This window comes from Sprattus sprattus, assembly GCF_963457725.1.
Source record: "Sprattus sprattus genome assembly, chromosome: 10".
NCBI classification, from domain to species: domain Eukaryota; kingdom Metazoa; phylum Chordata; class Actinopteri; order Clupeiformes; family Clupeidae; genus Sprattus; species Sprattus sprattus.
The window spans coordinates 18,632,981-18,647,386 of record NC_137908.1 but is presented as its reverse complement, the minus strand read 5'-3'; the positions used below and the strand labels follow the sequence as shown (position 1 = coordinate 18,647,386).

Genomic DNA, 14,406 nt, shown 5'->3' with positions numbered 1-14,406 from the left:
CAACATCTTCCCTCACAAAAGCTCCTTTAAAATGTTCTGCTACTTCAAAAGAACTAAACGTTTCACTGGGAATTTTAACTTCTGATTGATTGTTGAAATATTCAGCTATTTCAACTGCATCTTTGTCTGACATGCATGTCTTTGTGCAGTCAATACTCTCTCTTTGCAGGTTCAGTGAGTTATCTACCGTCGCTTCCCTGTGATCTACCATAGGTGGTGATGCTAGGAAATCATTTTCAAAATGACTTAAACCCTCACAGAGACTTCCCACTGTTGGTTTATCTGTGAAAGACTCAGTACTGATTTCTTGGAGAGGCTCATGAGTTGACTCAATTCTCTCTCTCAATCTAGGGGCATTCAGTTCAGCAATTTCAGTAACTCTTTGGTTGTCTATTTCATTGTGATGATGATCCATGTTCCCTTCCATGAGAAGCTGACTACTACTGGTGCTTGTCATTTTCCCACTGTCACCTGTTATATTCTCTGTTGAGTGAAATGCCCCAGCATCCATTGCAATCAGTGTACTTTCAGTGTTCTCATCTAGAATCAGGTTCCCATGTTTGTTTTCTTGTTCCTCAAACTCAAAGCCCGCTTCTTCTAACTGTGCCCCTCTTTCATTGACAGTAAAGACCATATCGAACTTGTCATTGACTACTGTCTTTAGTCTGAACTTTGTGTCCTCTATGACAGACAATTCCTTTTCAGTCAATTCTGGATTTAGTAATGTGTCCTCTCTCATCTCATGCGCTTCGTCTTGGCTGTTTCCAATATCTTCTATCATTTTGTTTCCTTTGACAATTTTCCGGGTTGAGCCCATTCTTTTCTTTGGCCTTTGAACATTTAGTTCTGAGTTTGTATCCTCTTCTTGAAAAACGTTGATAGAAATGGTTTGTTCAGTTTGTAAGCTGTTTTGATTTCCATACTTATCATAGCTTTCTATCACTGGGCCATCAGTATTGGTATTACCAGGTTGAAAGATCTGTAAATGTTCTTTAATCTCTGAAATGTTTTCTGCTGTTGTTCGCGCTCTACTTCCCTGTGGCATATCTTGCATCTGCAATGAAAAAGTCTGGATGCCAGCACTTTCCACCTCCATTTCTCTAAGGGGCGTGTTATCTACTTTCATAATTGGCATTTCTTCCTGGCTTTCCTTTCTATGCAATACATGGTGTTTAATGTGTTCTTTAACAGATATGTCTCCTATGCTTAAACTCACCTCCAAAATGACCTCTTCTGTCCTCCTTTGCTCATCACTTTCTCTTACATCTTCATGACTTTGGTCTTCTCTCTGTTGGTGAAGACCATCAAGTCGTTCAGGTGTATCTTGTCTTATATCAGTAGAAGAGATCTCCTTGGCCTCAAACAAATTGAAGCATGATTGTTTGAGTAAACCTTCCCCCTCTTCTTGGGGGATTGTGACACCGAAAGGTGGATTTACTGCTGGTGTAGGACACTGAACAAAGGTTTCTGCCTCTGTTTTGACATCCAGCTCTGACAAAAGACTATGTTCTTCGCCTGGAGACTCATCCCTAGGCCTCTCTGTCAGTCCCTTCACCAGCAAATATGTGTGAGCCTGATCTGACACTGGTGCATGTGGTTCTTCTTTTAAATACTGATCCTCTGTTTTTGTGATATTAAATTCTTCCTGTATCATCTGCATGCTCTTATCCTTTTCCTCCTCCTCTGCCCTCTCTTCTGCTTTAAATTCTTGCTTGGTTCTTCGAGTTGAACCCATTCTCTTTTTCTTCCCAGAAGTACTTGTCTCTGCCTCACAAAGTTCAGCCAGTGCTCCAGTTTCTAGTCTTTCTGAGCTAGTCTTGGCTGGATCATGCTGGTCACCCTCTATGTTCTCAGAGAGAACATCAAGCTGGCACTTTGGCATTTCCCCTGAGTACAATGGTTGCATGTGTTGGACAGTGGAAAACTCTTGAAGTACCCCTGCTTTTTGAACATTACTGGCTTCATCTGGTGTCTCAGTTATTGTCTCAGCGAGCTCTTCATTAGCTTCCCTTTCTTCTGCCTTGTGCCCTAGGTTGCGCTGTCGTGTTGAGCCAATTCTTTTTTTGGACTTTCTGCTAGACATGACTTTTGACAGACCTGTGTTAAAAAACATGGACAGTCAGGTGGCTTATCAGCTATTATCTGGTGCCTCGGTACAAATGCAAATGTAATTTAAATATAAATTAAGTACAGTGATAATGGGCCATATATATAAAACACATTCTCATCATGAATTATTTAATTTACACTAACAGCCCAGAGATACTTGGGGAAGATATCTCAAATTCTACACTTCCTCTCAACGGAGTGGTGCAGCAAAGACAGAAATATGGCGGAGTGACCACTGACCACCGAGACTGTTTAGTGGTCAGATGCAAGCAGAGACACTGAGGGCCTAAACAATCCAAAATGAAAGTTCACATGGCTCAATAAAAGAGTACTTAGCAAACAGTTTGCTTTGTAAAATTCATCAACAGCAGATTTGACACTGATAAAAGCTACCCAGCTAGTTAATTGATGCCTTTTGGTGATACATTTCTTGACATAAGAAAAGCTTCCATTTAAAAAGCCTGCAAGGCTAGTGGGAATGACATGTGTTTATTTCTCCTTCACATGACCATACAATTACAATGAATGAGGATGTAATAAAATTAGCTACCTATATGCCTATCCCTACATGCACTCACGCCCTATGCTTGATATCTCTACAGATTGTCACTAGAGATCGACTGCAAATTTTAGCAATTTGAATTACAGCATCGTAAACTTTACCGTGATGGTTAAACACAGAGCCACTGCAACACCAAAAAGGTATTGCTACTTGACTAGCAAATAACATAATACTGAAATGTGACAATTGTCTCTGGTTCTTTAATCCTTTTTGCCAAAACAAGCATAGCCACAAAGTCCTTTAGTTCTGAAAGTAGAGTCCCATTTTGATGAGAAACTTTTGCAATAATCCTACACAAAATGGTCAAGATCTGAATTGTCTAACAACTGAAATGTGCTGCATTGTGTGTGAAGGAAACATGCGGACATGAAAAACTAAAAACCCTCACAAGTAAAGGAGCTGTACATCACATAAATGGGACAGTAACTTCATGCTTACCTTTGGTGCCAAAGTAAATTTCAGTATTTCACCGAAAGCAAGTCTACATACATTTATCCACCAATTTCACAATCAAGTTCTGCGTTTTCATCGCAACAGTTAAGAAATGTAGAGGTTGGGCTATTTCCTTTTTTTAACAGGTAATTTTGGTTGCGAACTTCCTGTGTTATTTACACGAGGCAGTCGGAGCAAAGTGTTAAGTAGGCTAGCATGATTCACTTCCTGTTAGAGCAAGAAAGACGTTTCAACTTAACCAAATCCAATTTCAACAGGAGTTGCCATATTCTGTCCAACCTCTCTAATTCAGCTTCTCCACCAACTATGCAACAGTTACTACTTTTTGTATTTTTAACAAGGACTGCCAGTCTTATTTGTTTAGTGCACACTGCCTTCCTTGTACAAAAAGTGTTATTTCTACTGATGTGTCACACAGACAATTGACTGATTCTAAACAGCATCTTACAAAGCGACTCAAAATGTCTTCTGCTAGAATATAGCAGGTACAAACAGAGACCTGAACAAAATTGGTCTTCACGGCTCCCTTATAAAAGTAATGGCATCACAGAATTAAGGATTTTCAGTTAAGCTTTGGCATTTGACCTTCACATTTTACAATTACATTAGTCATATTTAAATAAACTCTGTAGCTGCTTTCAAGAAAAAAAACACATGCCTACTAAAAGTATTTAGGATGTGTTATTTGGCTTTCGTTGTACAAAATGCTTTGTTGTCATTAACAGGAATGCTTATGGAAGCGGTTTAAAGGAGAGAAAAAAAACCACAGAGACTACTAGTCACCACTAACGTTTTAATTAAAAGAAAGAGAAACATTCAACAATTTCATAAAAAAAAAAAAAAAAAATTCTATGGGGTTACAGAATAAACAAGGCCATGATAGCTGCTAAGGTTGTTCGATGGGGTTACAGCATAAACAAGACCATGGTGGCTGCTAAAGGCAAACAGAAAGGGTGTATAGTTGAGAGAAAGAGACGTTTACCTTTTAAAACACTGGGCGAGCAGATTGTAAAACAAAAAATGCAGAAGCAATATTGAGAATTTTGATATTTGTTTACAGTTAACCCGGGACGGTTTACACAGTCTCACATTGTAGTGAGGAAAATGAGAAGGTACGTGATAGACACTCATCGAATCACATCCTTTTGAAAAGGGTTCTTCTACCAGGAACACGTGTAGTTCCTCACCGCTTTCATTTCCTGTCGTTAGACCTAGAGCGGCTGCATGAGAGACGGGTTATTAGCGTCGCCACATGGGCCTTCAGTTACAGTCTACTCAAAACACTTAATCTACGAAAGCAATATCAAATGAAAATGTCTAACAGTATATAAAATGTTTTTAAATCTGTAGATTGTAGTCATCCACAACACCATCTGCCAATCCAGAGAAATTCACAAGTCATAAAACTTCTCATTCTGTATTGCACAGAACCATTATATTAATGGCATGACTACATTTCTGATTTATCCACAGAACAACGCAATGATTCCATGAACCCTTGCTTAATTTCCTGTTGACAATTGCGTGGGAGAAACAAACCATAGGCAAATTGTATATTTGACTGGCATGAATGTTTGCAAGAATGCTGCCTGCTTAGCATGGCTTTGTGGTGGAGAGCAAGCATTAATATCACACATGGCATCAATTTAGCTGTACATAGTGGCTGATCCTCTGTGGTTGCATGTTAGGTAGTTGAGGCATTTTTTTTATGACAACAAATTACTATCTAATGTAAATACATGGGACACATGTAAGAACTTTAATCCGTCATGTCCCTCAAGGCTTTTTTATCCCATAAAAAAAGTGACTTGGATGAACACAACCATTAGACAAAAGGCTTGCTTCATGGTGGACATGGTGTAACAGAGGTGGTACATACTCGGAGAGAAACCACAAACAGGAACTTGCAAAACCAAGATGTGCTTGTAAAGGAACACCACACCAGTCACTATTTGAAAAACAAAAAAACGTGTTCTGCCTTCTCATTCTCTCTCAACTTACCTCTTTGACCTTGAGAAGGACCTTGAAGGCTTGTGGTTCCTTTCACGAGAGAGAGAACGCTCCCGTTTCCTGTCTCTGGACATGGACCTGCAAATAAAAGCATGGGATTTTGTAACAGAAAAAAGAAAACTAACATGTTGATGTGAAATGAACACTTAAATAACCTTTTTTTTCTAAAAATAAAACATTGAAAATCCACAATTGCAATACAGATTTCTTTAATGTCTTGAAATTGACAAATATCTTTAAAATCCTCAAATCATTGGCAGGCCTGATGACCACCATGACACTAACTCGTGAGGGTGGGACAAGCTCACCTGCTGCGGCTGCGACTGAAGCTCCTCTTCCTCGGTGAGCTACATTAAGGGTGGGGCAGAGAGAAGAATGTTACAAAAAAACATCTTACTGGATTGCCGAACTTAAGCATACCATTCAGGTCTCTGCTACCTGTGGGAGGAAAGTTGCTCCCTGAGAGCCTGTGACAGAAGGGAGACCAAAGGTGGTCCATTAGGTCACTGGACTTCGGGGTTTTACCCACTTGTTTGGCTCTCTGCTTATGCAACACAATGCTGAAGAGGATGGGTATACACTGTATGACTAATTATAGAAATTCAGTGTTGGGTGAGACCGAACAGGTCCAAACAGGAGTTCAGGGGTTTTGAATTTACCTTTTCAAACCCAGACTGTGCACACATCCAGCTACTTTCCAAACAGAGCAAATGTGTGAAGATTGGGGAGGGGACATTCTTATTAAACTGGAAACACTAAAGTAGGCAAGGATTTTTTTTGTTTCCAATTTGAAATATTATCTAAGTGGCTATAAAAAGTGGAACAAAAATGTGTGGTAGTGTATAAAAAACAACTTACTAGTTTTTCAACAAGCTACAGAGGATATGATGCACGGAAACCAGTTTGACCATCAGACGGGTAGAATTTGCAGGCAGAATTTGCCAGGTGGTTGCTACTGGGGCTGGTGTAGCTGTTAACTTTGTCGACTGATATGGTTGGCTGAGGAGGTACGTTTTGTGCTCTGATTGTTTAGCTGTGGACTGCTGCTGGTTGGCTGAGGTGAAGACATGTGGGGAAGCTACAACGCTGCTGACTGGCTGTGGTTGGAGGAGGAGGAGGAGGAGGAAGAGGCTGAGAGTGGCATGCTCAGGAGCCGATGGCGGTTTTTGTTTTGGACCATGCGTGGGTCATGTGAGCTGATTGGGGCGCGGCGGTCAGCGGCCACATGATGGAGAAAGGAGACTAGTTGACAGACTCAGAGGGTGAAGAGGCATGGTGATGTCTCTGTAAGGGGGGGGGGGGTCATCTTCATTAATATATATGTATAAGTAAATATATTAATAAAAATACAGAGCCAAAAACAAAAAAACACAAGCTGCACAAAAATTGCAACACAGACAAAAATAAGCCAGTGTCTGCAGTGCTTAGTTTTACATTTGCAAGTACTGAATTTTCTTCATTAAAGGAAATACCTTGTGGCCCAGGCAGACTTCTGGGTCAGAGACAGTGATGTATGATACATGCGTAGTCACACTTACACAGGGTGAAGGGTCATGAAGCAGGTTTACTGTTGACCTAGCGAAACCTTCCAGGATCGTGAAGATGTATATATTGTGCAGGTTTATTCTTGGCATGTCTAATCAAGTTAAAGTTAGCTGAACTTTGTAAACCAGCTTACTGAAATATCCTTCACGACACCCACCCTTCCACTTCAGATTGAGCTGATTGGGATGAGTCTGTGTACAGGTCACGGGGAGAGGACTGCTCAGACCCATGTAAAGAGGAGATAGAGAGACATTACCGGCGTCTTGCGTTTGGACTGCGTCGCCTGTCATCCCGGGGGCGGCGGTTCCACGATGGGGGTGGTCCTCTATTCCTGGAGCGTTTCTCCCCAGAGGACAGTTCTACTCTCACACGACACCCACACAGTGTTCTAGGCAACAGCACAAAAGGGGTCAGTACAAGCATATGTAGAATATTTCTTAGCATTTAGTCTTCCACTGACTAAACCAATCAAAAGTCAAGTTCAGATATTCCCCACTAACACTGTAGTTCAGTCAAGACTGCTTTTTACTCTTCATTAATGAATGTTACCTTCCATCCAGTTCTCTCACAGCATCTGTTGCATCCCTGGGGTCCTCAAATTCAACAAACGCAAAACCTGGAGGATTTCTGGCCACCCAAACACTGCGCAGGGGGCCATAGTAGCCAAAGGATCTCTCCAGTTCTGTTTTGTTGCCGTTGTTCCCTAGATTTCCCACATAAACCTTGCAATCAAGTGGGCAATCTCTGTGTATGGCGGGATCTAAACAAAACACAAATGAAAAGCTGAACACAAGTGAAGTCAAGCTGCGACCTGAAAATTCAGGTTTATTCTTCAAAGCAGTGCTCAACTGATCCAGTTACTGTCAGTTTGGGATCCATTAGTTGCAAATATCACATCAGATAAGTTATTTAAGAGACAAAACAAAGACAAAATGTGAATTAGGTAGGGTGATAACACAGACAACCCGTTTAAATATATCAGATTAAGATACGTACCTCCCATTATTGTTCAGTCAAATGGCAGAGACCGTGTGTATACACCGTGGTAATCTACAACAAAAACAACATTTAAGTCACATTTCTCGCCAAATCCCGAGTAATATACACAATACTGCACAAGTAGTAGTAGCACGTAACTTTACACGTGGGGGAAATAATTATCGTAAGTTTATGCAACGATTCGGATTTTTAATCTTTTGTTCCAAAGAAACGACGATAAACACTACACCAGCGAACACAAAACTCTTGACCGATGCCCTGTATCTTGTACCGTTAGGCTATAGAAAAAGGTTCGGAAAAATGTAATACAATTTAGGTATGGGATCTTGCATTCTTCACATCAACTCGAGGGCATTTGATCCACTTTTTAGTCAGCTACATTTTGTTAGGGAACAATACCTTGTTTCGGTAGGTAGCCGTCGCTAAATGGTTGATCAAACACATCACTCATGTAGGCTGATACAATTGCTAGGTGCGACTTGCAGCGCACCTAGTCAAAAAAAGCATTCAAACAAAGATATTTGTTTGATAGCTAGCTAAACAAAACAAACGCGTGTGTATCTGGTTAGCTATCCTAGGCCCGTGATTACCCGCCACAGCCTCTTGTTGAATACGTTAGTCACCTAGCTAACGTTATTGGCTGGCTAGCAAGCTAGATATCTAGCTAACGTTATTAGCTAGCTAGCTAACGTTACCTATGAATAGTTCGCTAAGCTATACAACTCAACCAAGGCATCTAGCGCTGCATCTACTCTACCAGAAAGTGTCTGGCTACTAAATTATCTTGAGAAAAAAATCGCTTACCGCAAAAGTTTGGATTTCAACTGCACACAAACGACAGATCCACTTCTTCACACCCTTGTGGCCGCTCGCTTGTGAAGATGGGGGATGCCCGACCAACCATAGATACTTGTTGTTTCTTCGATTTAATTTATGGTTCCGGTTGTAGAATGAAAAGCTACACAAAATAATTGTTACAGCGCCACTAAGAGGTTAGGGGTTGTAAGTGTTTTTTGCACCCCCATCATGTGAACTCGACGTCTACAAGTTGTGCTTAGCCTACTTAGGACACTAGCAAAGGTATTTGATATATTTCGTTCGCGTCCATATGTATGGATGTATGTGTGTGTGTATGTATGTATGTATGTATGTATGTATGTATGTATGTATGTATGTATGTATGTATGTATGTATGTATGTATGTATGTATGTATGTATGTATGTATGTATGTATGTATGTATGTATGTATGTACAGTACTGTGCAAAAGTTTTAGGCAGGTGTGAAAAAATGCTGTAAACTAAGAATGCTTTCAAAAATGGAAGTGTTAACAGTTTATTTTCATCAATTCTTCATAAATTAACAAAATGCAGTGAAGGAACAGAAGAAAATTCTAAATTAAATCAATATTTGGTGTGACCACCCTTTGCCTTCAAAATAGCATCAATTCTTCCAGATACACTTGCACAGTTTTTGAAGGAACTCGGCTGGTAAATTGTTCCAAACATCTTGGAGAACTAACCACAGATCTTCTGTGGATGTAGGCTTCCTAAAATTCTTCTGTCTCTTCATGTAAACCCAGACAGACTCGATGATGTAGAGATCAGGGCTCTGTGGGGGTCATACCATCACTTGCAGGACTTTCTGTTCTTCTTTAAGCTGAAGATAGTTGTTAATGACATTGGCTGTATGTTTGGGGTTATGTTCCTGCTGCAGAATACATTTGGTGCCAATCATACGCCTCCCTGATGGTATTTCATGATGGATTAGTATCTGCCTGTATTTCTCAGCATTGAGGACACCATTCATCCTGACCAAATTTCCAACTCCACTTGCAGAAATGCAGCCCCAAACTGGAAAGGAACCTCCACCATGCTTCACTGTTGCCTGCAGACTCTCATTATTGTACCTCTCTCCAGCCCTTCGGCGAACAAACTGCCTTCTTCTACAGCCAAATATTTCTAATTTTGACTCATCAGTCCAGAGCACCTTCTGCCATGTTTCTGCACCCCAGTTTCTATGTTTTCGTGCGTAGTTCAGTCACTTGGCCTTGTTTCCTTGTCGGGGTAGAGCTTTTTGGCTGCAACTCTTCCATGAAGACCACTTCTGGCCAGACTTCCCTGGACAGTAAATGTCTGTACCTGGGTACCACTGGTTTCTGCCAGTTCTGAGCTGATGCCACTGCTTGAAATCTTCCGATTTCGAAGGTAAATAAGCTTGATGTGTTTTTCATCAGCTGCATTAAGTTTCCTTGGCTGACCACTGCGTGTACGATCCTCAACGTCTTCTTCAAAAGAGCTTGAACTGCACATTTTGAAACCCCTGTCTGCTTTGAAATCTTTGTCTGGGAGAGACCCTGCTGATGCAGTATAACTACGTTGTGTCTTGTTGCTGTGCTCAGTCTTATCATGTAAATGGATACAAAATAAACATTTATTGTTTACATTTTTCAAAGCATTCTTAGTTCATAGCATTTTTTCACACCTGCCTAAAACTTTTGCACAGTACTGTATGTATGTATGTATGTATGTATGTATGTATGTATGTATGTATGTATGTATGTATGTATGTATGTATGTATGTATGTATGTATGTATGTATGTATGTATGTATGTATGTATGTATTCATGTATGTATATATGTATGTATGTATGTATGTATGTATGTATGTAGGTATGTATGTATGTATGTTTGTGTGTGAGTGTGTGTGTGTGTGTGTGTGTGTTTTTGCACCCCTATCATGTGAACTCGACGTCTACAAGTTGTGCTTAGCCTACTTAGGACACTAGCAAAGGTATTTGATATATTTCGTTTGCGTCTATATGTATGTATGTATGTGTGTATGTATATGTATGTTTGTATGTATGTATGTGTGTATGTGTGTGTGTGTGTGTGTGTGTGTGTGTGTGTGTGTGTGTGTGTGTGTGTGTGTGTGTGTGTGTGTGTGTGTGTGTGTATGTATGTATGTATGTATGTAGTTAGGTATGTATGCATGTGTATGTATGGATGCATATAGGTCTGCATGTATGTAGGCTGTATAAAAATGTAATTTTTGCAATTTCATGTAGTCTTCTTAACCACATAATCCCCATAACTTCTTAGGTGTCACCTCTTAATTATTCATAACAATGAAAAATGCTTGATGATTCATAACATGTTGATTAATTAAACAGTGAACTTTAAATAATAAAGATTTAGTAATAGGCATCTCAACTCTTCATAACTCATACAAGGCAACATGTAACTCATGTAACTTTATAGTTATTTTAAAAAGGATACAGTATAATCTTTCCTTAATTAAATTCCATAAGTGAGTTATCCCAAACAAAAAAAGGAAGATAAATAAATGGCACAGGTTAATAACTAGATGATGACAAGCTTTAGTGTATGTGGTTAGTGTAAATTGTGTAAATGGCTATAAACGGCAAAGAGTTTATGTAGGCCTATGGGCATTAGAGGCCTTGGGATTGCGGATGTTTGTGGGATAAGATCTAGACATCTCACTCTTCACATCCTCTGACCTCTCTGGGGCAAAAGTTCAGTGGTAGGAAGGATAAGGCAGAAGCAAGGGGATTGCATAACACAGATATCTCATACGCAAACAAGGGCTTTATGCTATTCAGTTTCATTTTGAGCATGTGTGTGTGTGTGTGTGTGTGTGTGTGTGTGTGTGTGTGTGTGAGTGTGTGTGTGTGTGTGTGTGTGTGTGTGTGTGTGTGTGTGTGTGTGTGTGTGTGTGTGTGTGTGTGTGTGTGTGTGTGTGTGTGTGTGTGTGTGTGTGTGTGTGTGTGTGTGTGTGTGTGTGTAAATGAATCTCTTAATCCTCTTGTCTCAGTTTCTCTTTTCACTTCACATAGGGGTTCCCCACTGGGTTATCATCTTTTGATGAGCTATTTCTTAATCTGGAGGAATCACTCAACGGCTGTTTTCTCTTTAAGCGTCTGAGACATCTTTTCCCCTTGTAACTGCACACAGAACAGTGTGTTTTTCAATCAGATTAGTACAGCACACTCTGTTCTGCTGCACTTCCTGATGACTGGGTAGCCTTGCATGAACTTGCCCTCGTGCTCTCTCTCTCTCTGTCGCGCGTGCGCGTGCTATCGCTCTCTCTCTCTCTCTCTCTCTCTCTCTCTCTCTCTGTCGCTCATGCATCTACTCACACCCACAGACATCACTCACTCACACACACTGACGCACACAATTTTGAATGTTAAACCTGCTACTGTAATCTACGAATTGACTTGCTGATCTCGAGACCTGAACAACCCTATACGCTTTCAAATGTCAGGAGTATGTCACAAAGCCTAACTACTAAGTGTACTCCTAGAAAGCATTACACTTTAAATACTTTAAAGGATAGACAGTATACTACATGCAGATACAGTTTTCTCCAATGTTATGGCACTAACAAAGCATACATCAATGATTCAGAGATCTGTTGAAAAATACTGCATGGAGAGTTACCACTAAGACAAAGGAAAAACAACAACTGATGTGTATCAGTTAAGAGAATGGCAAAATAATGATGTAACATTTTGAATATTGTTTATTTCCCCTTCTGTGATGAATGTACATTATTCATTGACTTAGTAAGCATCTCTAACTATAGCAGTGTTATAATTAACAAGGGCATTCTGTTCCTGTGCAATGGACACTGTGTACTGTGTGTACATCATGTGGGACAGCAAAAAGAAAATTGTTTTGGTGTACTGACTATGTCTCTCAAACAATCTATCACCACATTTTTGGCATGAAGAGCCTCGAAGTGCACAACCAATTTATCAAACCATGAGTGAGAATGCACTTAGAGGAACACTGTATAGAATCCATTACACTGATGTATCACTAAAAGCCCAGATCTTAATCTAGATTTCATGTAATTAGTTCTCAGCAGCATTACCATACAGTTGGTTGTTGTATTGGCCACGCCCACCGGCAGAGGGCAGGGACTGTTGTTGCCATTGACTACCCACAGGCACATTGAGCCACTGATAATGGAGGAAACAGTTGCGTGTTTTGTAAAAAAAAATAATAATAATAATTCACTTGAACATCAGAGCATAAGGATGTCAAGAAAAACAGTGCCTGCTTCTGTTTTGTAGACATACAGGTATGAGATATAAAATGTACAAAGCAAATATGTATAACATTTGCGTTGTGTAAATATGTGGTAATGCATTTTTAAAGCAGCAGTAGGCTATGCCTTTATTAAAAACTGATATCTGAGGTATGGATTTGTAGGTAACTAGTTTTTGTATCACCCTTAACATTCATGTGTATGGTATATGTTTATGATGAACCACAGATAAATATATCTATCATAGCTGCCAAGACTATTCATTATGTTGTTATGTGATCAGGGCTCGAAAACCCCACGGAAATGTTCAAACAGCTTTTGCAGGAAACATTGAGAAATAACTCAAGGCAAATCTGTTTATCTGCTAATATATAGCTAGTTAGTGTGCTTGTTTTACATATACTGTATGTCACACATTCTAGCATGACGCCTGTGAAATGTGTATAAAATACAAGTCTTTGCGATCACCATCCACTATACCACTATATCGTGCTTTGCGATCACCATCCACTATACCACTATAGCGAGGTTTTCTGAAATTGGCTGTTGAGCTAAAATATTTACAACCTTCCACCAGAATTAATTTAAACAACTTCCATTGCTAAAATAGGACAATAATAAAAAACAGTCTGTGATTCTGGCAAAAGTTTTTTTCATATTTGAGCTCAACAGCTTATCAAACTAAACTCTTCTGTGCTTCTGAAACGACATGTTGATTGGCTTTGTTTGCCTCTGTTTTTCCCCACAGAGCCAGGATTATGTTTGAACGCCAGAGGGTTCACACTGAACGGATAGCTAGAGGACCGTAAGGAGCAATTTGTTGAATCTGACAAAATGTATATGGGATTAGACTTGTGGACTGCACCTTTAAGGAAAAAGATTCAGTTCTATGCGCTCTAAATGCTTGAGTATGCAGAATGACAAAATTAATTCTGGGTATGTTTCTCAAAGACAAACTTATCAACAAGAGAGCTTAAAGATATTACATGTTGGTTCAATTCACCTTCTTGGGGGATATGTAGCCATCAATGAAAGTCGGAGTCTCAAGTCTTTTTTAATCAAATTAAGAGGCAGAGGTTCATAGTTATACATTAAGGACGAAGCCAAATCGACCCATAGCCAGTTTGAGTATTCACATAGGCAGCAGCAGGATATCATATACAGAAACTGCTTTATCAAACAGCGCTTTTGTAACCCTCATGAAACAAGGATGAGGGAGCCACATCATCCCTAAAAAGATGTTATGTTTGAAATAACGTTTTCGCACGCTATTTTATAATGCAATTATATAATGCAATTATATAAACTATTGGCCTAATTCAGTTTTAAGAAAGATTATATTTGGTGTTCCATGAGTGAATATTCCCTTAGGTATAATTTTTGTTAAATTTCAACCTTAGCTGTAAGGGGAGATTTAGTTTCAACTAAGTAACGAATGTTATGATGCCCATAACTAGACATGGGGGATAGGAAGCCTACATTTTACCCTAATCTAGGTTGTATAAATACACTGAAACGTTTATCTGGGGATGTCTTAGTAGTTCCCTTATAGTTAGCTAGCTGTTAAATGGGGGTCTTATGACTGACCTGTCAATTTTGTCAACACCACAAAAACTGAATGACTGTCCATTTGATATTGCTGCCTCCATCTA

General features: G+C 39.7%; 1 protein-coding gene across 1 annotated transcript; it reads right to left on the bottom strand.

The window, feature by feature from the left end:
• Nucleotides 1-3,903: 3,903 nt before the first annotated feature.
• srsf3a (serine and arginine rich splicing factor 3a) lies at nt 3,904-8,591 on the bottom strand. The gene is made up of 7 exons (XM_080845523.1): nt 8,483-8,591; nt 7,676-7,729; nt 7,229-7,439; nt 6,936-7,067; nt 5,443-5,481; nt 5,126-5,212; nt 3,904-4,344 (listed from the first exon to the last, which is right to left on the bottom strand). Exons 2-7 carry the CDS (start codon nt 7,680-7,682, stop codon nt 4,317-4,319), a joined length of 504 nt encoding a protein of 167 aa, XP_080701649.1. The 5' UTR covers nt 7,683-7,729; nt 8,483-8,591; the 3' UTR covers nt 3,904-4,316.
• Nucleotides 8,592-14,406: the final 5,815 nt, after the last annotated feature.

Bases quoted from the DNA above. Each gene is read 5' to 3' on its own strand.
- srsf3a (XM_080845523.1), bottom strand. The intron at 7,068-7,228 runs GTAACATTCATT...GCTGTTGCCTAG, and splicing joins GTGAGAGAACTGGATGGAAG to AACACTGTGTGGGTGTCGTG. The intron at 5,213-5,442 runs GTGAGCTTGTCC...TTTTATTTGCAG, and splicing joins TTCAGTCGCAGCCGCAGCAG to GTCCATGTCCAGAGACAGGA.